Source organism: Nerophis lumbriciformis, linkage group LG10 (genome assembly GCF_033978685.3).
Source record: "Nerophis lumbriciformis linkage group LG10, RoL_Nlum_v2.1, whole genome shotgun sequence".
Lineage (NCBI taxonomy): Eukaryota > Metazoa > Chordata > Actinopteri > Syngnathiformes > Syngnathidae > Nerophis > Nerophis lumbriciformis.
Window position 1 is genome coordinate 29,929,520 of NC_084557.2, and position 25,448 is coordinate 29,954,967.

The following is a 25,448-nucleotide window of genomic DNA, read 5'->3' on the forward strand; positions in this document are numbered from 1 at the left end:
TTTTATGGTTTATTTTGAACATGTATACAGTATCAATATGATTCATCACATATTTTATATATTTAAATTTTTCTTTACAACATATCCGAAAAGGAGTAGGAAGAAGCAAACCCTTTTTAATCCTAACCCCTTTTCACTTCATAGCAATTACTACACTGCAAAAAGTCAGTGTTCAAAAACAAGAAAAAAAAAATAACACAAAAATTAGGGGTATTTTATTTGAACCAAGCAAAATTATCTGCCAATAGAACAAGACAATTTGGCTTGTCAAGACTTTCCAAAACAAGTAAAATTAGCTAACCTCAATTAACCCAAAAATACCTTAAAATAAGTATATTCTCACTAATAACAACTGTACTACTATATGAGTACCTATTTTCTATTGTTTCATTGAAAATAAAACAGCAAAGTCCATTTGGCTGTCATCTGTTTTAATATGAGACACAATTGTGTCAAAGTCATGATTTTTTTTTTTACATGCTTGAGATAAGAAATTATTACTTTAAAAAAGTAGTTTTATACTTGTGAGTGTTGATGACACAGCTTTGCAACAGTTGATATTCTAGTTTCAAGCATGTTTTACTCAATATAGGTCATCAAATCTCAGCAACAAGCTGTAATATCTTACTGAGATCATTTAGGACCAAAACCCTTAAAACAAGTGAAACACTCCAACATAAAATCTGCTTAGTGAGAAGAATTATCTTATCAGACAGAAAATAAGCAAATATGCCCCTATTTGAGATATTTAATCTTACTTGGATTTCAGTTTTTGCAGTGTACCATATTTCTTCATTTCCTGTTCTCAATTTACATCAATGCATTCTAACTACATCAGTTCTCCTCATCAATAATTGAATCAGTTATGATTCGCTCAATGAGATTGATAATATCGTATTTTCAATAAGTTAATTTTGCTTCCTTGTACTTTGTAAACACTTGTAGTTTGAACAACCTCTTAAACAAGATCATATTAGTACATTGTTTGATTTACCCCGTAATTTATTTCCACATTCTGATGTACTAAAGGTTTTAAGTGTTGTTCGTGCATACACATGTCTAAAGTTAGATTTTACTCTAAGGTTATATTTACCCTCTTTTGTTGGAATTATTTAATGTACATTCTTTGGTAGCAGGTTGTAGTTTGCCTTGTGCATAATTTTAGCTGTTTTTAACTGCACCAAATTGTTGAGTTCTAATATTTTGGATTTAATAAATAATGGGATTGTATGTTCCCTCAACATTATGTATTATTCTAATTGAATATAATTTCTTGCGACTTTATGTTGCATTTTTTAATGAGAAGTTGTCTAAAATGTTCACTATGTATGATAAGTATTTTTGTTAAAAAAAAAAGCCAATAATTAATTTTTTGTGGTCCCCTTTATTTGGAAAAATATCAAAAAGCATCATACATTTTATCATATCATCATGTATCATACATTGTGGTACCGGTAACAAAATATTGGTATCGGGACGACCATAGTATGTATGTGTGTCTACAGCAGACTTGGGCATTCTGGGGCCCGCGAGCCACATCCGGCCCTTTGTGCGTCCCTGTCCGGCCCGCGTGAGGCCAATCATAAATTACAAAATACATTTTAAAAAGTATCTATGTCGAGTGTGCAATTCAACGGTGCTGCTTTTGTTTTGAAAAGCGTTATTTGTATTACTTCCGTGTGGACGTATGCGCGTGTGTGATTGTGAGTGAATGTGAACAGCAGCAATCACAAATTACAAAACACATTTTAAAAAACATCTATGTCGTGTGTGCAATACAACTGTGCTGCTTTTATTTTGAAAATTGTTATTTATGGGCGTATGTCCTGGTGTAACCTTGTGAGTGAAGGTGCACAGCGACAAGTGATGCCCGGTTACCACCGAGATGTCAGCTCACGCTAAAAAAAGAAAAGTTGATGCCGTGTTTCCAACAAGTCATGGACTGCCAAGTATTTCTTTACAGAAATTAAAGGTAAAGCCGTGTGCTTAATTAGTGGTACATGGGTTGCTGTGTTTAAAGAATATAATTTGAATCGCCACTACACGACGAAGCACGAGGAAAAATACCGGAATCTGTCTGATGAAGCGCGCGCAAGGGAGGCTGATGCGTTGATGGTAAAACTGCAAACCCAACAAGGACTTTTTGCCATATTTCACACCCCCAGATATGCAGCCGTCAGGACAAGTTTTGTCATTTCTCACAAAATCGCCAGAAAAAGTAAGGCGATTTCTGACAGAGAGTTTATTAAGGAGTGCTTATTGGACTCTGTTGCGCTGATATGCCCACATTTGAGAACGTGTCACTCTCCCGACGCACTGTAACGAGGCGGGTTGAGACCATCGCTGGAAACTTGGAGCTTCAGCGGAAGAACAGAACGGCTGACTTTGACTGTTTTTCGCTGGCTTTGGATGAGAGCTGCGATGTACGTGACACCGCCCAGCTGCTCATCTGCTTACGTGGGATAACTGCAGACTTTCAAATCCCGGAGGAGCTGGCAGCCAAGCAGTCAATAAAAGGAACAACCGCTGGCAATGACTTGTTCACAGAGTTAAATGCGTGTTAGGACATGTTAGGACTGAAATGGGACAAGCTGGCAGGTGTGACAACAGATGGTTGTCCAAATCTGACAGGGAAAAATGTTGGACTTTTAAAGAGGATGCAGGATAAAGTGACAGAAATTAACTCCGTGCAGAAATTGACATTTTTGCATTGTATAATACATCAGGAAGTGTTGTGTAAGACAGTGTTAAAAATAAAACCATCAAAAGCAATCTGCTTTTGTACAAAGTTAAGGTAGGTTAAATGAAATTATTATTATTATTATTATTATTAATCTTACGGTATATCAAAAATAATATTGAGCAAAATTTAATTGAAATATTGTCGATGTGGCCCTCCAGCAGTGCTCGGGTTGCTCACGCGGCCCCCGGTAAAAATTAATTGCCCAACCCTGGTCTACAGGATGTATGAGTAGAGATTGGAAGGCTAACAAGAATGTGGCTTTTAAACAATGAGGTACAATTGGCTATGGGGTAGAGTAACTATTAGACCAATTTGGATTTTACAGATGAGACTCTATGGTCGTTTTATACCTTTTTCCTTTTTTTTGAAACAATGATTACCATGTACTGTGTGATGCAGTTCAGTTCTATCCCACTGCAAGCTCCAACTACAATAATAAACATAAGATTATGTTTTACTATCCACATTAAACACATGGGAGCTATATAAACTAAGTGGAGTAAGTCACATTGAGCAATGAAGGTTCCTTCCAATTAGCGACTGATAACGACTGCTCCTGTGAATAAATAAATGCTGTCTGCACTGCACACTTTTCCAATCACAGTCAGGAGACGTACACACACACACACACACACACACACACACACACACACACACACTTGATGAATGATTTGAATTCTTGTAATTCTTACCTTCTTCAGACCTCCAAATAATGCCTACCTCTTTAGGACCACCCTTTCTAGATATATAAAGATTTGTATTTACAACATTAATAATATATACATACTAGGCAAGTATAACAGAGCTCGTTGTGAAAAATTAGTTGGATTTTCACAAGAAAAAGGTCACAATTTCACAAGAAAAACTTAGAATTTTGGCAGTATTATAATAAAAGTCGTAATTTTACTCAACAAGAGTCAACATTTTACAAGAAAAACTGAACATTTGTGCAATATTATGATAAAATTTGGAATTTTACCCATAAACAGTCGCAATTTTACAAGAAAAGCTTAATATTTCGGCAATTTTATGACAAGAGTCGTAATTTTACTCGACAAAAGTCCCAATTTTATAAGAAAACTTCAACATTTTGGCAATATCATAATAATAATAATCGGAATTTTACTCTGCAAAATTATGACAAGTCATAATGTTACTCAAAAAATGTCACTATATTACAAGAACAACAAAAAATTGGCAATCTTGTGATACAAGTCCGAATTTTATATGACAAATGTCACAATTTTGCATTAAAAGTAATAATTTAACATAAAAAAAGTAATGATTTTACGAGAAAATATTGCAATATTACAGAACCCGAAAGAATATGAGAAACTGTTCCCAATTTTATAAGAAAAAGTCGACACATTATGACAAAAAGACTTCTTTTAGTAACATTTTTTGTTGTTGAATTTTTTGTTTGTAATTGGTTTTTAATCTTCATTATTTACTTCAAGTAATCACAGTATGTCTTTACATACATATTTATTGCATTTTTTTAAATACATTTTGGCCAAAGGGGGCGCATTTCAATTTCTTACACACACTTGTCATTTCATATGTTGGCCAGAGGCGGAGCACTTTTAAAACCGACACACAGTCTATTTGAAAAATTCCTCCTTTTTGAGACCACCCTAATTTTGATAGATTTCACCAACAGGGGTGCCTATGAGACAATCTCTATTAGATGCAATGGTTTTCTGTATTAGGACCATGATTTAGATCGTAACTTGTTTACCGGTCCTCATATGGAAGGTACTTTTCCTTGTTGATGTCTCAAGAAGGGTAGAAATACAAGAACAAACACACACACACACACACACACACACACACACACACACACACACACACACACACACACACACACACACACACACACACACACACACACACACTGTTGATGATTTGAATGAGATATCACACAGTCAGGTAAGTCCCTCCATGTACAGAAACAAGTGGTTTTCTTGCAACAGTTTTATTCAAAGCTTGTTCTCCGAATCTACCGTGAAAACTAAGCAAAACCCACATAACTAGGGATGATGTTTGATAAGAAATTATCGAGTTCGAGCCCATTATCGAATCCTCTTATCGAACCGATTCCTTATCGATTCTCTTATCGAATCCAGATAGGTTGTTGTATATGGAAAAAAACACAATATTTGGTTTAACAAAAGCTCACTTTTATTTTATAAGAAAAAAATCAAATGAAAATAAATAAATAAATATTGACTGTTACCCAAAGTATATTAAGTGGAATTTTTCAGAAAAACAAATACATACAGTAACACAAAAACAACCTGTCTCTGTGATCACTATAGGTGTATAAATAATAATAGTGTTAAATAAAATCAGTCCCTTGGGCACAAAACTTAAAATAATACAGCTCTCCAAAAAGTGCACTTCTGCTGCTATTGGAACATACTAACTACACACACTATGACCACCACAGTCATCAATCAACAATTCTTCCCCCCTTACATGAGAGCGAAGCCTGGCAATAATTGCATATTGCCTGTTCTGCCCTCACTATACGTGTTGAGGTTATACAGCTTGGCAGACAGCTAACAAACAATCCAAAGCAAATTAATCCATTTAGGCTCTTAATTGTTGTTGATCTTGCTTTCTCTTTTCCTATCTTTACTTTAGTCTTGCACTGGACTGTTATTTGTATTTTTTTTTAACTGAAATACACAAAATGACAAATGTATAAGCTATGTGAATCAATTAACATACTGAAATGTAATACACAATATGTAAATATTAGCCTCACACATATATACAGTACTATCATCAAACACATACTTCTGAGTGTTGAAACTATTTTGATGGTGGAAATATACGACTGGCAGCCATTTTAAGTCCTTAAAACATCCATTGAAACAGTGCACAAAAATCGTTTTTCAATAAACATTTTAGGATCAAACTTAACCACTTTCCACCTTAATATTGAGTTACATAAAAAAGTTAAACAGTTTACTTAGAGACTTATCTTTTCCAAGGCTTGTAAGAGCTAACACAACTTGTCTACTACTCAATTGTCTCAACCCGGAAGTGCCCAAACTAATGACGCGTAGTATTTTCATATCGCCACAAGGTGTCAGTAAGAGTCTACAATGAAATGGGCATAACATTGCAGGTCCCACAGAGCATTTCCTGTACGTGGGAAGGGATTCGTTCCCAGGGATTCGAATAAAGAACCAACTCTTTTTCTTTACTATAGTGGCCTCGATAACGGGAACCGGTTCTCAAAAAGGGATTCGAGTCCATGGAATCGGTTCTTTTCTTATCGAACAACCGATTTCGAACATCATCCCTACACATGACGGTATTAGCTAAACAAATAAATACATTCGACATGCAGCATGTAAGCATGACACAAGGTCATAAAATGAACATAAAGCACTTTACATCATTGGATGCATGCTATACGAAGGACTTAGCTGTAAACCTGTAAAGTTTGTCGTTTCCTCTTTAAGTCATTTGCAACTAAGTATGATAGCAGCGCAAAAATACTTCCGGTGAACGTAATTTCAAAATAAAAGCATCTTTAAACCTCAAAATAATACCACACATTTTGGAGCATTTGAATTACAACTCTTAGTAATGAAACATGCGTGTAAAAATGAAACAGTCAGGGCCAAGTTGGACTCAAACGCAAGGCACCACGTGTTGAATTACATCATCAGTATATGGAGGTGGGGGGAAATTGCCATCTTTTAGCATTCTGTTTTTTCACCTGGTTTACCCTCTTCCTATTAAAAACATCATTTGTTGCATGTCCCTTGATAGATGGAAGCAAGAAAAATCTTTTGGTACGTGCACAAATCTAACCCAATTGGGAGGATTCTACTGTACTATGTGTGTCTGCAGGCAACAAACAGGCTCTCGAGACCTAATTACCAACAAGTATGCAACATTTATCAATTGCAAGCTTTTCAAATAAGATGTAAAGCATGAAAGGGGCATAGTGAAGATTGATATACAGTAACTGAGTGAAACTATTTTCGTTATTAATGGTCATATTCACAACCGGGTTGTAGTATGGAAACCAAATTGTTTTTTCCAAAAGGCAAATAGCAAGGAGAATCCAACTAATCCGTCCCAGACACCCAAACATGTTAGCACAAAACACTTTTTTTTTATAAATAATAATGATGTTTTACACGCAGAAAACAATGCAAAATACATGACTGTTAAATGAAATGGATAAGCGAACATTTAACAACACCTTTACTTTAATGAAGACTCCTGACAACAAGGGCTGAGGGGAGGAAGGAGGGAAGGTGGCAAACACCACCTGCGTACCTTGCTACGAGTTCTTTTTTTTTTTTTATGCAATAGTGTTTCTCACCTTCTTTATCAAAGCACTGGTACTTGTCTTATATCCAGGAACGCATGGAAAATGGCCGTGTGTTCACATGACTTTGATCCAATCCCACACATGACAGCTTTATGGTACAACACGTCACACGTGACTTCTTAAAACATTATTTTCGCCTGTTTTTCCTAATTCTTGTTAATTTGTCAACTAATGTATTTTGTATCCGTCTATTTCGATGAATAATGATGATGATTATGATAAGCGTCATCATTATTCTCGCGGGACAGTTCACACTGAAGTTGCATCATAATACTATTTGTATGATTTGTAATATAAAACTAATAATAATATCTATAATATTGCTGAGAGAAAAATAACTTCCATACGGTATGATAAGCAATTCACACTGGTTTATTAATATATAATATTAATCATGAAATGCTGTTAGTATATTAAATAAATACTAATAAAAATATATTTTTTACGAACAGGAAGTTGCAGGAATGGACACATGATCCCCTGCTTACATCTCATTGTGCAACATGTGAATGTTTTAATGGGAACTAAATGCAATGTCTGAAAGGGGTACAAATTATTTCCAAAGCAGGACCTCGACCCAGACAAACAATACAAGTACACAGTTCATGAAAAACAATGTTTTTTGTTATTGTCATTGTAAGTGGGCCTAAACACTTATATTAGAAAATAACCTCATGGAAATGACTGCTGTCATTTGATTATAATAATAAGAGAATGTTGTCTATCTATCTGTGTTGGCCCTGCGATGAGGTGGGGACTTGTCCAGGGTGTACCCCGCCTTCCGCCCTAATGCAGCTGAGATAGGCTGCATCACCCCCCGCGACCCCGAAAGGGACAAGCGGTAGAAAATGGATGGATGGATGGAGATTGAACTTGTTATTTAGTCAGGTTTGGGACAGGTGTGCTGCTGGTGTAGCCACAGTGTGCACGTCTGATGTTGCTCACATGGGCTCCACTGAATGCTCAGGGAGTTTTTGCGTTTGCTCACACACTTGAACAATTAGAGCAGGGGTGCTCACACTTTTTCTGCAGGCGAGCTACTTTTCAATTGATCAAGTCGTGGGGATCTACCTCATTCATATATATAATTTATATTTACTTATTTATGAAACATATGTTTTTGTTAACAAGCTAAAGGTGTTTAATGATAATACAAGCATGTTTAACACATATAGTTAATATTGTTAATACATTAAAGGTGTTTAATGAAAATACAAGTATGTTTAATACATACAGTTGATATTGTTAACAAGTTAAAGGTGTTTAATGATAATACAAGCATGTTTAACACATATAGTTACTATTGTTAACAAGTTAAAGATGTTTAAAGATAACGCAAGCATGTTTAACACATATAGTTAATATTGTTAACAAGTTAAAGGTGTTTAAAGATAATACAAGCATGTTTAACACATATAGATTCCTTTCTTTCATGAAGACAAGAATATAAGTTGGTGTATTACCTGATTCTGATGACTTGCATTGATTGGAATCAGACAGTGGTGCTGATAAGGTCCGCATTTTCGAATGGAGGAGAAAAAAAGTCCTCCTTTCTGTCCAATACCACATGACAGTGGTTGCTTTTTGGCATCTTATTTATCCAGCTTCCGTACTCCTTTTCATACACTTTACAAGAAATACATTGTCGGCAAACTCCGTAGCTTGCTAGCTTGTGCACGCCAGCTTCCTGAGACTCTTATTTTGGTAGCGCAAGCAGGATGAAGCAGAGCTTTTATTGTGCAACTGTGCGGTCGGTCTTTGGAGTTTTGACGACAGGTACGGCGCCAGAGTCTGTTGAAATAAAGTGTTTCTCGCCTTCCAGTCGGTAATTTTAATGAGCTGGCAGCAGCCAGCGTCATCTCAGAAGACCCTCGGGTGCCGTGAATGTCAATCAAGTGACGAAAGTGACGTCATAGTGAAGATTTATGATCGCTCATTTTTAGGACTATTTTTTTAATGCCTGGCTGGTGATCGACTGACACACCCTCCGAGATCGACCGGTAGCTCGCGATCGACGTAATGAGCACCCCTGAATTAGAGGGAACATTGGTTACTAGTTCTCATGGCTTAAATTGTTAGCTTTTTTAAAAAGGAATTATTTAAAATATCCCCAGCCCCTGGCTGGACATTGACTTTAGTTATTCATTGTCATTCTCTCGTGTTGTCTTACAATAGCGGAGTCTGCGGGAGATCCATTAGGCTCAACCTGTTCTTCACTGGACCAATCACAATTTTCTCATTCACAGCTCACACCTGGATTTACACTTGATTTTTGCAAAATAAATTTAATTTAAAAAAAAAACATGGAAGAACCAGTTAGCAACATTGTCGTATTGCAAGGTTGTGTCAGTCAGCTATGTTGACTCTAAAGTGAGTGCGGCACAGAAGCTTAAAGAGCATCCCTCACAAGGTAAAGGCTGACACACAGACATGTGGGTGCATGTTTGGGTGGGTTCTTACTTTATTCTCCAGTCGTCCGATGAGTTCAGCCAGGCGATTGATTTGGGCATCCAGACCCTCTTTCCTTACCTCCACTGCACCTGCAACACACACACAATCTGTATGAATACACTTTAATGCTCATCACTTATTTATAGATTATGCCTACCACTTCCGAGAGAAATTGCAGAGTTGCATTTTAATTCAACTTCAATCTCAATTTATTGACTAACAAACAGGTCCTTTATGAATATCCTGTAAATCTTTTTGTGACAACTTTATTATAACCACTGCAGTCTTTTTACGGTTTCATTATAAATGCACTGCATGCCTTACTGTCAAAATGCGTAGTCCACATTGGGGCGCTATGCTCTCTTTGGGGCCTTGCTCAAGGGCACCTGATTACTACTATTAATTTTGTACGCTGCGGGACAGAAGCCCTCCAAACGCCAAGTTCTTACAGACTGGGCTACTGCAACCCCATACGTGAGGTTGTATTTTTGCCTCATCCTTCACTTTAAACGTAAGTGAAGAATGTGTGAAAAATGCACTACCGACCTGATAAGTCCCAAAAAGAAAGAGATGATACAGTATTATCTGCTCACAGGTGCTACCTGGTGGGTGTTTGAGCACACTGCAGCTAGTCCTGGATAGTCCTACAGTGGATCAGTCGCACGCAGGATTCTCACAGGAATGAAGCAAAAATGCAACCCTACCTACTGTACATAGTGTTTGCAGTTTAAGGCAATTGTAACCACCTGATCAAATGTAATTGTTTCTATATGATAGTTATAGTACAAACCCTGTTTCCAAATGAGTTGGGAAATTGTGTTAGATGTAAATATAAACGGAATACAATGATTTGCAAATCCTTTTCAACCCATATTCAATTGAATGCACTACAAAGACAAGATATTTGATGTTCAAACTCATAAACTTTATTTATTTTTTGCAAATAATAATTAACTTACAATTTCATGGCTGCAACACGTGCCAAAGTAGTTGGGAACCTGTATGTACCTTTCAGCATTAATGGCGCCTTCACAGATGTGTAAGTTACCCATGTCTTGGGCACTAATACACCCCCATACCATCACAGATGCTGGCTTTTCAACTTTGCGCCTATAACAATCCTGATGGTTCTTTTCCTCTTTGGTCCGGAGGACACGACGTCCACAGTTTCCAAAAACAATTTGAAATGTGGACTCGTCAGACCACAGAACACTTTTCCACTTTGTATCAGTCCATCTTAGATGAGCTCAGGCCCAGCGAAGCCGACGGCGTTTCTGGGTGTTGTTGATAAACGGTTTTCGCCTTGCATAGGAGAGTTTTAACTTGCACTTACAGATGTAGCGACCAACTGTAGTTACTGACAGTGGGTTTCTGAAGTGTTCCTGAGACCATGTGGTGATATCCTTTACACACTGATGTCGCTTGTTGATGCAGTACAGCCTGAGGGATCGAAGGTGACAGGCTTAGCTGCTTACGTGCAGTGATTTGTCCAGATTCTCTGAACCCTTTGATGATATTACGGAGCGTAGATGGTGAAATCCCTAAATTCCTTGCAATAGCTGGTTGAGAAAGGTTTTTCTTAAACTGTTCAACAATTTGCTCACGCATTTGTTGACAAAGTGGTGACCCTCGCCCCATCCTTGTTTGTGAATGACTGAGCATTTCATGGAATCTACTTTTATACCCAATCATGGCACCCACCTGTTCCCAATTTGCCTGTTCACCTGTGGGATGTTCCAAATAAGTGTTTGATGAGCATTCCTCAACTTTATCAGTATTTATTGCCACCTTTCCCAACTTCTTTGTCACGTGTTGCTGGCATCAAATTCTAAAGTTAATGATTATTTGCAAAAAAAAAAATGTTTATCAGTTTGAACATCAAATATGTTGTCTTTGTAGCATATTCAACTGAATATGGGTTGAAAATTATTTGCAAATCATTGTATTCCGTTTATATTTACATCTAACACAATTTCCCAACTCGTCTGTCCTCCCCGTGACTGCGTGGGTTCCCTCCGGGTACTCCGGCTTCCTCCCACATCCAAAGACATGCACCTGGGGCTAAGTTGATTGGCAACACTAAATTGGCCCTAGTGTGTGGATGTGAGTGTGAATGTTGTCTGTCTATCTGTGTTGGCCCTGCGATGAGGTAGCGACTTGTCCAGGGTGTACCCCGCCTTCCGCCCGATTGTAGCTGAGATAGGCTCCAGCGCCCCCCGTGACCCCAAAGGGAATAAGCGGTAGAAAATGGATGGATGGATTACTATTTGCAAAAAAAAATAAAGTTTATGAGTTTGAACATCAAATATGTTGTCTTTGTAGTGCATTCAACTGAATATGGGTTGAAAAGGATTTTCAAATCATTGTATTCCGTTTATATTTACATCTAACACAATTTCCCAACTCATATGGAAACGGGGTTTGTAGTTCTGTCTCTGGCTATGGCATCCGTCTTTCTTCTTTTGTCACAAACCAAGATCACCAAAATGACATTCACCACCTCTCCAGATTCTCCTGTTCTCCATCTCAAAAATACAGCCAAAGGCTGCCCCTCTTTCGCTCAATCTGACACCGGAAAACCGGTCAATGTCTTTGTCTGCTCCAGGTTGGATTACTGTAATGACGTTCTTGTCGTGATCTCTAGCAGGAGCCCACAGAAGTTTCAACAAATCCATAACTGTGTTGCCAGGATCCTGACACGGACGCTCAAATATGACCACAACATACCTGCTCTCCGAGCGTGTCACTAGTAGTTACCCATTCACTACAGAATTCAATATAAACTTTGTCTACTAACTCATTAGTGCCTCCCTGAAAATATTCCATTCTACCTCAAACCACACAATACTTCAAGGCTTCTGCATTCCACCAACATTCACTGCCTTCAACAGACTATACACAATGCAGTATCGCCAGTGGAATGCACTCCCAGAATCTCTGAAGGACAGAGTGAAGTCATTCAAAAAACAGATAAATATTTTTATTCAAAAAGGCCTTTCAGGACATTTTATGTAGCCTGTTCTTTTCTTGGTTTTGTAACACATATTGTTGTTTTTATTTCTTTTAGGCAAGCTTATTTGTTAGCCAACACTGCTGTATCACTTTGAGATTTCTATGACATTTAAAGTGCATTACAAATTAAAATGTATGACAAATTTATATAACACTTTACTTACAGCTTTTTCCAATTGCTTACACACTCAATTTTAAATGTTCACACAGTCTACACACAGTAAGCATAACCACTGTGCAGATTTGCCTAATACTAGGCATAGATTCTGCTTCACAGTTTTTGCGAAATATTACACAAAATGCTTTATACACATCTTCCCATCTTGCACATGTGATGCGGATGAGATACTATGGCCTGATCCAGCTAAACGGGCAGGTGATGATTACAATCAATAACTGAGGCTTTTGAGTACATCCTTTCATAGAGTTGCTGTTGCCTAAGTCTGCACATGTAGCCTATACTCTATACCAGTGGTTCTCAAATGGGGGTACGCATACCCTTGGGGGTACTTGAAGGTATGTCAAGGGGTACGTGAGATTTTTTTTAAATATTCTAAAAATAGCAACAATTCAAAAATCCTTTATAAATATATTTATTGAATAATACTTCAACAAAATAAATGTTTAGAATTAAGTTCATGAATCCAGATGGATCTCTATTACAATCCCCAAGAGGGCACTTTAAGTTGATGATTACTTCTATGTGTAGACATCTTTATTTATAATTGAATCACTTGTTTATTTTTCAACAAGTTTTTTGTTATTTTTATATCTTTTTTTCCAAATAGTTCAAGAAAGACCACTACAAATGAGCAATATTTTGCACTGTTATACAATTTAATACATCAGAAACTGATGACATAGTGCTGTATTTTACTTCTTTATCTCTTTTTTTCAACCAAAAATGCTTTGCTCTGATTAGGGGGTACTTGAATTAAAAAAATGTTCACAGGGGGTACATCACTGAAAAAAGGTTGAGAACCACTGCTCTATGCTGTCATTTTTATTTATCTCCAGAATTTTTTTCAAAGCTTTTTATTTGTCTCAAATTTTAATGTGTATTGCATGTCATTGTTGACTACTGTGATATGTTACTTTACCTGACTGTGGTAAAAATAAATATTTGCAGTTTGCAGCATCATTGTTGAGCAGTTCTTGAAAAGATTACAGGATATTTTTATTTTCTCTTTAGGTCCTTACATATAGGCCCACTTCAAAGTGGGCCTATATGTAATGACGACTGCTATGGATTTGCCAATATATATTTTGTCAAGTTACAGTAATCATTCATCACATATGCTAAAAAGGTCGGGCAAAATGCCCCAAATATGTGTTTTCTTATACAAACCCCGTTTCCATATGAGTTGGGAAATTGTATAGATGTAAATATAAACGGAATACAATGATTTGCAAATCATTTTCAACCCATATTCAGTTGAATATGCTATAAAAACAACATATTTGATGTTCAAACTTAAAAACTTTCTTTTTTTTTTTGCAAATAATCATTAATTTTAGAATTTGATGGCAGCAACACGTGACAAAGAAGTTGGGAAATGTGGCAATAAATACTGATAAAGTTGATGAATGCTCATCAAACACTTATTTGGAACATCCCGCAGGTGGGCAGGCTAATTGGGAACAGGTGGGTGCCATGATTGGGTATAAAAGTAGATTCCATGAAATGCTCAGTCATTCACAAACAAGGATGGGGCGAGGGTCACCACTTTGTCAACAAATGCGTGAGCAGATTGTTGAACAGTTTAAGAAAAACCTTTCTCAACCAGCTATTGCAAGGAATTTAGGGATTTCACCATCTACGGTCCGTAATATCATCAAAGGGTTAAGAGAATCTGGAGAAATCACTGCACGTAAGCAGCTAAGCCCGTGACCTTCGATCCCTCAGGCTGTACTGCATCAACAAGCGACATCAGTGTGTAAAGGATATCACCACATGGGCTCAGGAACACTTCAGAAACCCACTGTCAGTAACTACAGTTGGTCGCTACATCTGTAAGTGCAAGTTAAAACTCTCCTATGCAAGCTGAAAACAGTTTATCAACAACACCCTGGAACTCCGTCAGCTTCGCTGGGCCTGAGCTCATCTAAGATGGACTGATATAAAGTGGAAAAGTGTTCTGTGGTCTGACGAGTCCACATTTCAAATTGTTTTTGGAAACTGTGGACCTCGTGTCCTCCGGACTCAAGAGAAAAAGAACCATCCGGATTGTTATAGGCGCAAAGTTGAAAAGCCAGCATCTGTGATGGTATGGGGGTGTATTAGTGCCCAAGACATGGGTAACTTACACATCTGTGAAGGCACCATTAATGCTGAAAGGTACATACAGGTTTTGGAGCAACATATGTTGCCATCCAAGCAACATTAACAAGGACTCCCCTGCTTATTTCAGCAAGACAATGCCAAGCCACGTGTTACATCAATGTGGCTTCATAGTAAAAGAGTGCGAGTACTAGACTGGCCTGCCTGTAGTTTAGACCTGTCTCCCATTGAAAATGTGTGGCGCATTATGAAGCCTAAAATACCACAACGGAGACCCCCGGACTGTTGAACAACTTAAGCTGTACATCAAGCAAGAATGGGAAAGAATTCCACCTGAGAAGCTTAAAAAATGTGTCTCCTCAGTTCCCAAACATTTACTACTTTGTCACGTGTTGCAGCCATGAAATTCTAAGTTAATTATTATTTGCAAAAAAAATAAATAAAGTTTATGAGTTTGAACATCAAATATGTTGTCTTTGTAGCATATTCAACTGAATATGGGTTGAAAGGGATTTGCAAATCATTGTATTCTGTTTATATTTACATCTAACACAATTTCCCAACTCATATGGAAACGGGGTTTGTAGTAAAATAGTTTTTTTTTACAAATGTGTTTTGTATTTATCACTGAGTGAGATGAAAATAAAACTGCATTTTTACAAATGCTTGCTTTATTTTGAGGAATGGACATATGTTTTGACCGAAGTGTGTTATTTGGCAAATAATCTAGGAATTAAGAAAATTGAATGTAGTGTTTGGAAAAGTGTGTATATCTTTTGAAAAAAGACACAGAGTTAGTAAAATTGTGTGTAAGCAAATGGAAAAAAACTGTAAGTAAATATTCAAACTCTAATGCAGTGGTTCTTAACCTTGTTGGAGGTACCGAACCCCACCAGTTTCATATGCGCATTCACCGCACCCTTCTTTAGTGAAAAATATATATATATTTTTTTCAAATTGAAGAAAAAGTTATATGTTTTTTTACTGGTGCACAAAATGAACAGTGCAAGAACATCACATTGTTCAAAGAACAAAACCAACACAGTGCATGAACTCACAACAAATTACACACATTACCATGAATTGATTAACGTGGACCCCAACTTAAACAAGTTGAAAAACTTTTTCGGATGTTACCATTTAGTGGTCAATTGTACGTAATATGTACTGTACTGTGTAAACTGTACTGTTTCATATAATGTATTCTCTTCCTTTGCAATCTGCTAGTAAAAGTTTCAATCGATCAATCAAACAACCTGCAAATCAGATGGAAAATTAGAGGGAACATTGTTTATGGGTATCCATAAAATGCCGATAGGGAGAAGTTTTTATTTACACGATAAGTCGGATGTGTCTTTACCTCCGTGGTGGAGGCTCCGCCGAACCCCTGAGGCCAACTCACCGAACCCCTAGGGTTCGATCGAACCCAGGTTAAGAACCACTGCTCTAATGTGTTTTTGGTCACATACACTTGTTGGACTATTTCTTTCTACAGGAGTATGACATTTTCCAAGCTGAGAAGTAATAAATAGGTATTCAATTGCATAAAGAGTTTAGACATGTTCCCAGAGAAGTGCTGCCAGGAGATGGTATTTCTGACAACTTCGGCAAACTGTAATAAGCAACACGACCCCTTTGTTAAAAAGAGATATATTTAACTGTGTGGTCTGTACCTTTTGGTCCTGGACTGTAATTACACCTGACCAAACAAACCGTACAAGCAAAGCAAACAGACTGGGCTTGAATTTGTTTTAACAGGACCCGAAATGGCAAGTGTCAACACACCCTAAATGACTTTGTTAAAATCTTTACTGTGCTCCTGGAGTAATTTCCGTAAACACAGACAGAAAGTAATTTTCAAGATTTCAGTAATGACAGGAACCCAAATGAACAAAGAAAACATCATTTATCATGCTGCCCACTTAGCACTGCAGTGCGCTTGTGTTTTTTTGCACTCCCACCCCCACTTCGTACTCACTCCTGAGTAACCATCCGATTTTCTACTCCTGATGGCTCCCCCACAGCTAATTGGAGAGCTGAATGCCCACTCTTCATTAAAAGCTTTAACAGCCAGTCAATTAGCAGCTACCTTCCTCCACCCCAGCACACACAAAACTCATCAATTAAAGCTGTCCGTAACCATAGAGGCCCTGGACATAAAAGCCCAGTGGCCATTTTAAAAGGACTTTGAAAACAACTGCCTTTGTCATTTGTACAATTGAGTCAGGAATTACAGCCAGCAATTAAAGCCTTCAAAATGAGCAGATGGGTATGGTGACAGGGCTTTCTCTATTGGCATCCTTCTCATTTAAAGGCCTACTGAAATGCGATTTTTTTATTTAAACGGGGATAGCAGGTCCATTCTATGTGTCATACTTGATCATTTCGCGATATTGCCATATTTTTGCTGAAAGGATTTAGTAGAGAACATCGACAATAAAGTTCGCAACTTTTGGTCGCTGATAAAAGAGCCTTGCCTGTACCGGAAGTAGCAGACGAGTAGCGTGACGTCACAGGTTGTGGAGCTCCTCACATCTGCACATTGTTTACAATCATGGCCACCAGCAGCGAGAGCGATTCGGACCGAGAACGCGACGATTTCCCCATTAATTTGAGCGAGGATGAAAGATTCGTGGATGAGGAAAGTGAGAGTGAAGGACTAGAGGGCAGTGGGAGCGATTCAGATAGGGAAGATGCTGAGAGAGGCGGGTGGGACCTGATATTCAGCTGGGAATGACTAAAACAGTAAATAAACACAAGAGTATATATATTCTATTAGCCACAACACAACCAGGCTTATATTTAATATGCCACATAACAAACACCTCCCCCCTCCCGTCCATATAACCCGCCAATACAACTCAAACACCTGCACAACACACTCAATCCCACAGCCCAAAGTACCCTTCACCTCCCCAAAGTTCATACAGCACATATATTTCCCCAAAGTCCCCAAAGTTACGTACGTGACATGCACATAGCGGCACGCACGTACGGGCAAGCGATCAAATGTTTGGAAGCCGCACCTGCATGCGTACTCACGGTACCGCGTCTGCGTATCCAACTCAAAGTCCTCCAGGTAAGAGTCTCTGTTGTCCCAGTTCTCCACAGGCCAATGGTAAAGCTTGACTGTCATCTTTCGGGAATGTAAACAATGAAACACCGGCTGTGTTTGTGTTGCTGCAGCCACCGGACACAATACACCGCTTCCCACCTACAGCTTTCTTCTTTGCTGTCTCCATTGTTCATTGAACAAATTGCAAAAGATTCACCAACACAGATGTCCAGAATACTGTGGAATTTTGCGATGAAAACAGATGACTTAATAGCTGGCCACCATGCTGTCCCAAAATGTCCTCTACAATCCATGACGTCACGTGCCGGCGTCATCATACCGAGACGTTTTCAGCACGATATTTTGCGCAAAATTTAAAATTGCACTTTAGTAGTATTGGCATGTGTTGCAATGTTGAGATTTCATCATTGATATATAAACTATCAGACTGTGTGGTCAGTAGTAGTGGGTTTCAGTAGGCCTTTAACCAAATATTAAGTTGTTGCACATTCACCCTGTGGAGCTTTTACTTGTGTGTCATAGAGCTGCAACGATCGATCGATTAGAAAATAGCTTCAATTACTATTATTTTGCTTCGATTAATCATTTAAAAATACAACCAATAAAAGTTGATGAAAACCAAACTTAAAACACATGGACGTACTTTCCGCACGGCCCGCTGCAATAGAGCCCACAAGAAACCGTTTGTTCTTGGGTGCCATGATCTGTGTGGCGGAAAACAGAAGATAGCGGTGATGGAGAGAAATATCTCGAAGAAAAATAGCAACGAGGGAGAAGCTGTCAAATGTTAGGGGTAATTTTAAAAAAAGACAATATTTGCAGCGTCAAACAGAGCTGGTATTCTATATCACTGCTGCAGAACATTGCCAGAAAGAACTCGGTGTATTTACCAAAGAAATAAACAGAAACCAGGTAAAAGTCTATTAAAAGTCTACAGGGGTTAATGTATGTGGCTCACAAAACAAAGGTCCTGGGTTCGAACCTGCGCTCGGGATCTTTCTGCATGGAGTTTGCATGTTCTCCCCATGACTGCGTGGGTTCCCTCCGGGTACTGGGGATAGGTTGATTGGCAACACTAAATTGGCCCTAGTGTGTGAATGTGAGTGTGAATGTTGTCTGTCTATCTGTGTTGGCCCTGTGATGTCCAGGGTGTACCCCGCCTACCGCCCGGATGCAGCTGAGATAGGCTCAGGCACCCCCCGCTACCCCTAAAAAGACAAGTGGTAGAAAATGGATGGATGGATGGGGGCATGTGAGAAAATGTAATTATGTTAATGCGAACAAATTGTTTGTCTCGATATCACACACCACGTCTCCAATTAATACCGTCTTAAATGTGTATATGAAAGTACACACAGGTGAAACTCAAAAGAATATAATATCGCGCAAAGGTTTTCTTATTCTAGGAATTAAATCTGCAAGGTGAAACTAATATGAAGTATGCTCATAACATGCAACTGAAGATATTTCAAGCCTTCTTGAATATAATTTAAATGATTATGGCTAAGAAAACCTCAATCTGAAAATCTCAAAACATTTAGGGTTTTTAAAAACTTGATCAGCAAAATTATACTAAACGCTTGATATATCTCACTTGACATGTAATGAGTTTATATCACAAAAAAATTCAAATTTAATTGTTTTTTTATTTCACCTGTACACAATTTAGAAAATGTATATACTAATTTCAATGTCAAATACTGTGCTATAATGCTTTATATACACTTTATTGCAATGATTTCACAAAGATACACAACATACAATATATATATTTTTTAAATACAGAAAAAATAATTCAAAGATGGTGGTACAACAACAATAAAAAGAAAAAAAGAAAACTAAACTAAACATAAAAACACTCCCATCTCTATACTCTAATATACGGAGAATCATACTACAGAGATGGTGTGTATACATATATGCTTCACATCTGTTATACACACATGCAACGTAATAAAGTATGTACTATTATCTTTATCAGTTATTATATTACAGACATCTTTTGGATATAACTTATTAAATATGTCCATTTTTCTCAAATACTAAATGTTGATTTTCCAATTCTATTATCTGTGTCAGGGCTGTTGTCCGGGATTTTATATAATAGGATCTGTGGTCCCTTTCCAAGTCTCTGTTATCTGTTTAACTGCAGTGATTCTCAATATGTTAATTAGATGTATGTGTGGATTTTACTTTGTGCTTTGTATTTATGCTCAGCATATTTTCTGTTTGGACATTCCTTTTAAGGCATAATAATGATTTCATCATCATTTTTACTTCTTCCAAAAGGGTAACAACATTGGGCAGGTAAACAACACATGCGTATGGTTTGCATTCAATTCACCACATCCCCTCCAGCAGCTAGTCCCCGCTGAGGGGCGCTGGGCTAAAATAAATATCTTATAGATACTTTCCACATAAATTCTCGCCAATACTGGGATTAGGTTTTTTGTACAGTTTTCTTTTACTCCTTCTTCCCATTCATCTTGTCTAATTTTAATTTGTATTTTTTTCCATTTAACTAAATCAACACTATTGTCCAAGACCAAATCATTTGGTAACCTTTTATTCATTTCTGCAATTACACCTTTTATTTTTTAACTACTCACCTGGAGATATCTAAATGGGAACTGCACTTTTTGGGGGGAATTTTGCCTATCGTTCACAATCATTATAAACGACATGACGACTGATGTATATTTTTAATGCATTCTGAATATTAAATACATGCGATCAAAAGTCTGTTTACAATGTAGCCTATTGGAGTCGCTTTATTCCGCCTATATAGCCCTTAAAGGCCTACTGAAACCCACTACTACCGACCACGCAGTCTGATAGTTTATACATCAATGATGAAATCTTAACATTGCAACACATGCCAATACGGCCGGGTTAGCTTACTAAAGTGCAATTTTAAATTTTGCGCGAAATATCCTGCTGAAAACGTCTCGGTATGATGACGCCGGCGCGTGACGTCACGGATTGTAGAGGACATTTTGGGACAGCATGGTGGCCAGCTATTAAGTCGTCTGTTTTCATCGCAAAATTCCACAGTATTCTGGACATCTGTGTTGGTGAATCTTTTGCAATTTGTTCAATGAACAATGGAGACAACAAAGAAGAAAGCTGTAGGTGGGGAGTGGTTTATCGCGGCAGGTGTTGTGCCGTATAACGCACCCCCGCCGTAGAATGCACCCCTTGACTGTTGTGCCGGATAACACAGCCGGTGTTTCATTGTTTACATTCCCGGAAGATGACAGTCAAGCTTTACCATTGGCCTGTGGAGAACTGGGACAACAGAGACTCTTACCAGGAGGACTTTGAGTTGGATACGCAGACGCGGTACCGTGAGTAAGTATGCAGCTGCGGCTTCCAAACATTTGATCGCTTGCCCGTACGTGCGTGCCGCTATGTGCATGTCACGTACGTAACTTTGGGGACTTTGGGGAAATATATGTGCTGTATGAACTTTGGGGAGGTGAACGGTACTTTGGGCTGTGGGATTGAGTGTATTGTGCAGGTGTTTGAGTTGTATTGGCGGGTTATATGGACTGGAGGGGGGAGGTGTTTGTTATGCGGTATTGATTTGTGGCATATTAAATATAAGCCTGGTTGTGTTGTGGCTAATAGAGTATATATATGTCTTGTGTTTATTTACTGTTTTAGTCATTCCCAGCTGAATATCAGGTCCCACCCGCCTCTCACAGCATCTTCCCTATCTGAATCGCTCCCACTGCTCTCTAGTCCTTCACTCTCACTTTCCTCATCCACAAATCTTTCATCCTCGCTCAAATTAATGGGGAAATCGTCGCTTTCTCGGTCCGAATCGCTCTCGCTGCTGGTGGCCATGATTGTAAACAATGTGCGAATGTGAGGAGCTCCACAACCTGTGACGTCACGCTACTCGTCTGTTACTTCCGGTACAGGCAAGGCTTTTTTATCAGTGACCAAAAGTTGTGAACTTTATCGTCGATGTTCTCTAAATCCTTTCAGCAAAAATATGGCAATATCGCGAAATGATCAAGTATGACACATAGAATGGACCTGCTATCCCCGTTTGAATAAGAAAATTGCATTTCAGTAGGCCTTTATAAAAACATCCAAACATCTCCATTTAAGTTTTATATACATGATGTAAGTAACATGTAATGTAGTAACAGGCACATATATATTTAATATTTACGTATTTTGATCATTTTAAGCATTAATTACAAAAAATTCATCTCAACGTTCACTTTTTCTTTCTTCATCACTGATTATTACTCACTGCAGACTTAATTTAAACCAACAAACTTAATAAAACATCACTTACTGTACAGTGTCTGCTGTCATTAGAATGCCAACGGCTAGGATGTTCATATATTCCCATTTAGATGCGAAGAAAGAGGGGGCGGAATAGTCTTTTTGTGTCGTCCTCGGGTCTAAATTGTCTGTCAAAGTGTCGGAATACGTCCTCATCCTTTTACTATCCAGGTGAGAGGTATGACGAGGTGGAGCAGCTGTCAATGTGGTGTTCAGACAATAACCTTGTCCTGAAGCCAAAATAGACACTCAGCCCCTATTTATCGGGGGGCAACAGGTGGAGAGGGTAACGGATTTCCGGTTTCCTCGGTGTGTACATACAGGAGGACTTAAATTGGAACATTAAAGGGGAACATTATCACAATTTCAGAAGGGTTAAAACCATTAAAAATCAGTTCCCAGTGGCTTATTTTATTTTTCGAAGTTTTTTTCAAAATTTTACCCATCCCGCAATATCCCTAAAAAAAGCTTCAAAGTCCCTGATTTTAACCATCGTTATATACACCCGTCCATTTTCCTGTGACGTCACATAGTGAAGCCAACACAAACAAACATAGCGGATAGAACAGCAAGGTATAGCGACATTAGCTCGGATTCAGACTCGGATTTCAGCGGCTTAAGCGATTCAACAGATTACGCATGTATTGAAACGGATGGTTGTAGTGTGGAGGCAGGTAGCGAAAACGAAATTGAAGAAGAAACTGAAGCTATTGAGCCATATCGGTTTGAACCGTATGCAAGCGAAACCGACGAAAACGACACGACAGATAACGACACGGGAGAAAGCGAGGACAAATTCGGCGATCACCTTCTAACCAACGATTGGTATGTGTTTGTTTGGCATTAAAGGAAACTAACAACTATGAACTAGGTTTACAGCATATGAAATACATTTGGCAACAACATGCACTTTGAGAGTGCAGACAGCCCAATTTTCATCAATGAATATATTCTGGAGACATACCCTCATCCGCGCTCTTTTCCTGAAAGCTGATCTGTCCAGTTTTGGAGTTGATGTCAGCAGGCCAGGGAAGCTAGGGTCGATATTCTTCTCTTGATCATCTTCGGTGGCATAAGGGACGGTGTGAGCCAAGACATCCAGGGGGTTTAGCTCGCTCGTCTGCGGGAACAAACTGCCGCCATTGCTTGCCGTGCTACCGAGGCCCTTTGTCCCTGAATTGCTCACACACTCCGGCAGATTCAATGGGGGTCTGGCGGCAGATTTCTTTGACTTTATCGTTGGAAGTGCATCTGCTTTGAGTGTCGCAGGATATCCACACATTCTTGCCATCTCTGTCGTAGCATAGCTTTCGTCGGTAAAGTGTGCGGAACAAACGTCCAATTTCTTGCCACTTTCGCATCTTTGGGCCACTGGTGCAACTTGAATCCGTCCCTGTTCGTGTTGTTACACCCTCCGACAACACACCGACGAAGCATGATGTCTCCAAGGTACGGAAAACAGTTGAAAAAACGGAAAATAACAGAGCTGATTTGACTCGGTGTTTGAGAAAATGGCGGATTGCTTCCCGATGTGACGTCACGTTGTGACGTCATCGCTCCGAGAGCGAATATTAGAAAGGCGTTTAATTCGCCAAAATTCACCCATTTAGATTTCGGAAATCGGTTAAAAAAATATATGGTCTTTTTTCTGCAACATCAAGGTATATATTGACGCTTACATAGGTCTGGTGATAATGTTCCCCTTTAACACCACAACCACCATCAGCAAATCACAGTAGAGGCTGTACTTCCTGAGAGTGCTCAGGAATAACAATCTGACTCAAAAACTTTTGGTGTCATTCTATCGTTTCCATAGAAACCATCCTAACTTACTGTGTTACTGTGGTTTACAAACTGCACAGTGGCTGACCGGAAAGCCCTCCAAAAGGTTGTTAACACAGCCAAAAAAATCATTGGTTGCCCACTCCCCACCCTGGAAGAACTGTACAACTCTCGCTGTCTTAGTAGGGCTAAACACATTCTAAGGGATTCGTCCCACCCAGGTCACCAACACTTTGAATTATTGCCATCGGGCAGACGTTTCAGGTCTCTAAATGCTTGGACTAATAGACTTAAAAACTGTTTTTATCCAAACGCTATAACAGTGCTTAACACCGCAAGTATATTTTCCTATAAATCTCCGTCTGTGTTTTAGTAATGATATGCAAAGTACATGTACTCACCACCTTTTTCTTATAATCACCAAATGTTCTGCACTTTACTGTTTTTGCCTCTGATCTTCAATGTCTGCAATATGTGCCTAACTTCCATCAGAGTCTCTGCAATCTACTGTTTTTTGTTTTGTCTCCTTAAGCTGCTACTGTGTGTGTGTGTGTGTGTGTGTGTGTGTGTGTGTGTGTGTGTGTGTGTGTGTGTGTGTGTGTTTGTGCGTGTGTGTGTGTGTGTAAGCATCCATCCCTCCATTTTCTACCGCTTAATCCCTTCGGAGTCGCGGGGGGCGCTGGAGCCTATCTCAGCTACAATCGGGCGGAAGGTGGGGTACACCCTGGACAAGTCGCCACCTCATCACAGGGCCAACACAGATAGACAGACAACATTCACACTCACATTCACACACTAGGGCCAATTTAGTGTTGCCACTCAACCTATCCCCAGGTGCATGTTTTTGGAGGTGGGAGGAAGCCGGAGTACCCGGAGGGAACCCACGCAGTCACGGGGAGAACATGCAAACTATGTCGTGTTAAATTTGTTTTTTAAAGATCTCTTGAGCGCCGCCCTACTGGCTACCTGGAGCACTTTTAAAAAAGGATGGAAAATGGAAAAAGATGGGGAAAATTTTTTTTGTTTTTGTTTTAGTATGTTTTTTGTTTGAGGACAAACATGACACAAACCTTCCCAATTGTTAGAAAGCCCACTGTGTAATATGTGTGTGTGTGTGTGTGTATGCTTCACTGATGAGAGTATTTGGTGAACATCGTTTTGTCCTATTAATTTCGGCGGTTCCTGAACTCACCATAGTGTGGACTGTGACGCAACAGTTTGTTTACATGTAAAATCTTCCACTCCTTCTTTGTCTCATTTTGTCCACCAATAGTTTCATGCTGTGCGTGAATGCACAAAGGTGCGCTTTGTTAATGTTATTGACTTGTTGGAGTGCTAATCAGGCTATTTAGGCTAGCTTTATGTACATATTGCATCATTATGCCTCGTATGTAGGTATATTTGAGCTCATTTAATTTCCTTTACTTCTATCCTCTTTGTA

At 38.7% G+C, this 25,448-nt stretch overlaps 1 protein-coding gene across 3 annotated transcripts in view; it reads right to left on the bottom strand.

Moving 5' to 3' along the window:
- Positions 1 to 25,448, bottom strand: part of necab2 (N-terminal EF-hand calcium binding protein 2) — a 360,801-nt gene that overhangs the window by 76,973 nt on the left and 258,380 nt on the right. For all 3 annotated transcript variants that reach the window (XM_061969871.2, XM_061969869.2, XM_061969872.2), the window contains exon 8: positions 9,564 to 9,643. In XM_061969871.2, coding sequence (XP_061825855.1) covers positions 9,564 to 9,643 — 80 coding nt within the window. The remainder of the gene's footprint in view (positions 1 to 9,563; positions 9,644 to 25,448) is intronic.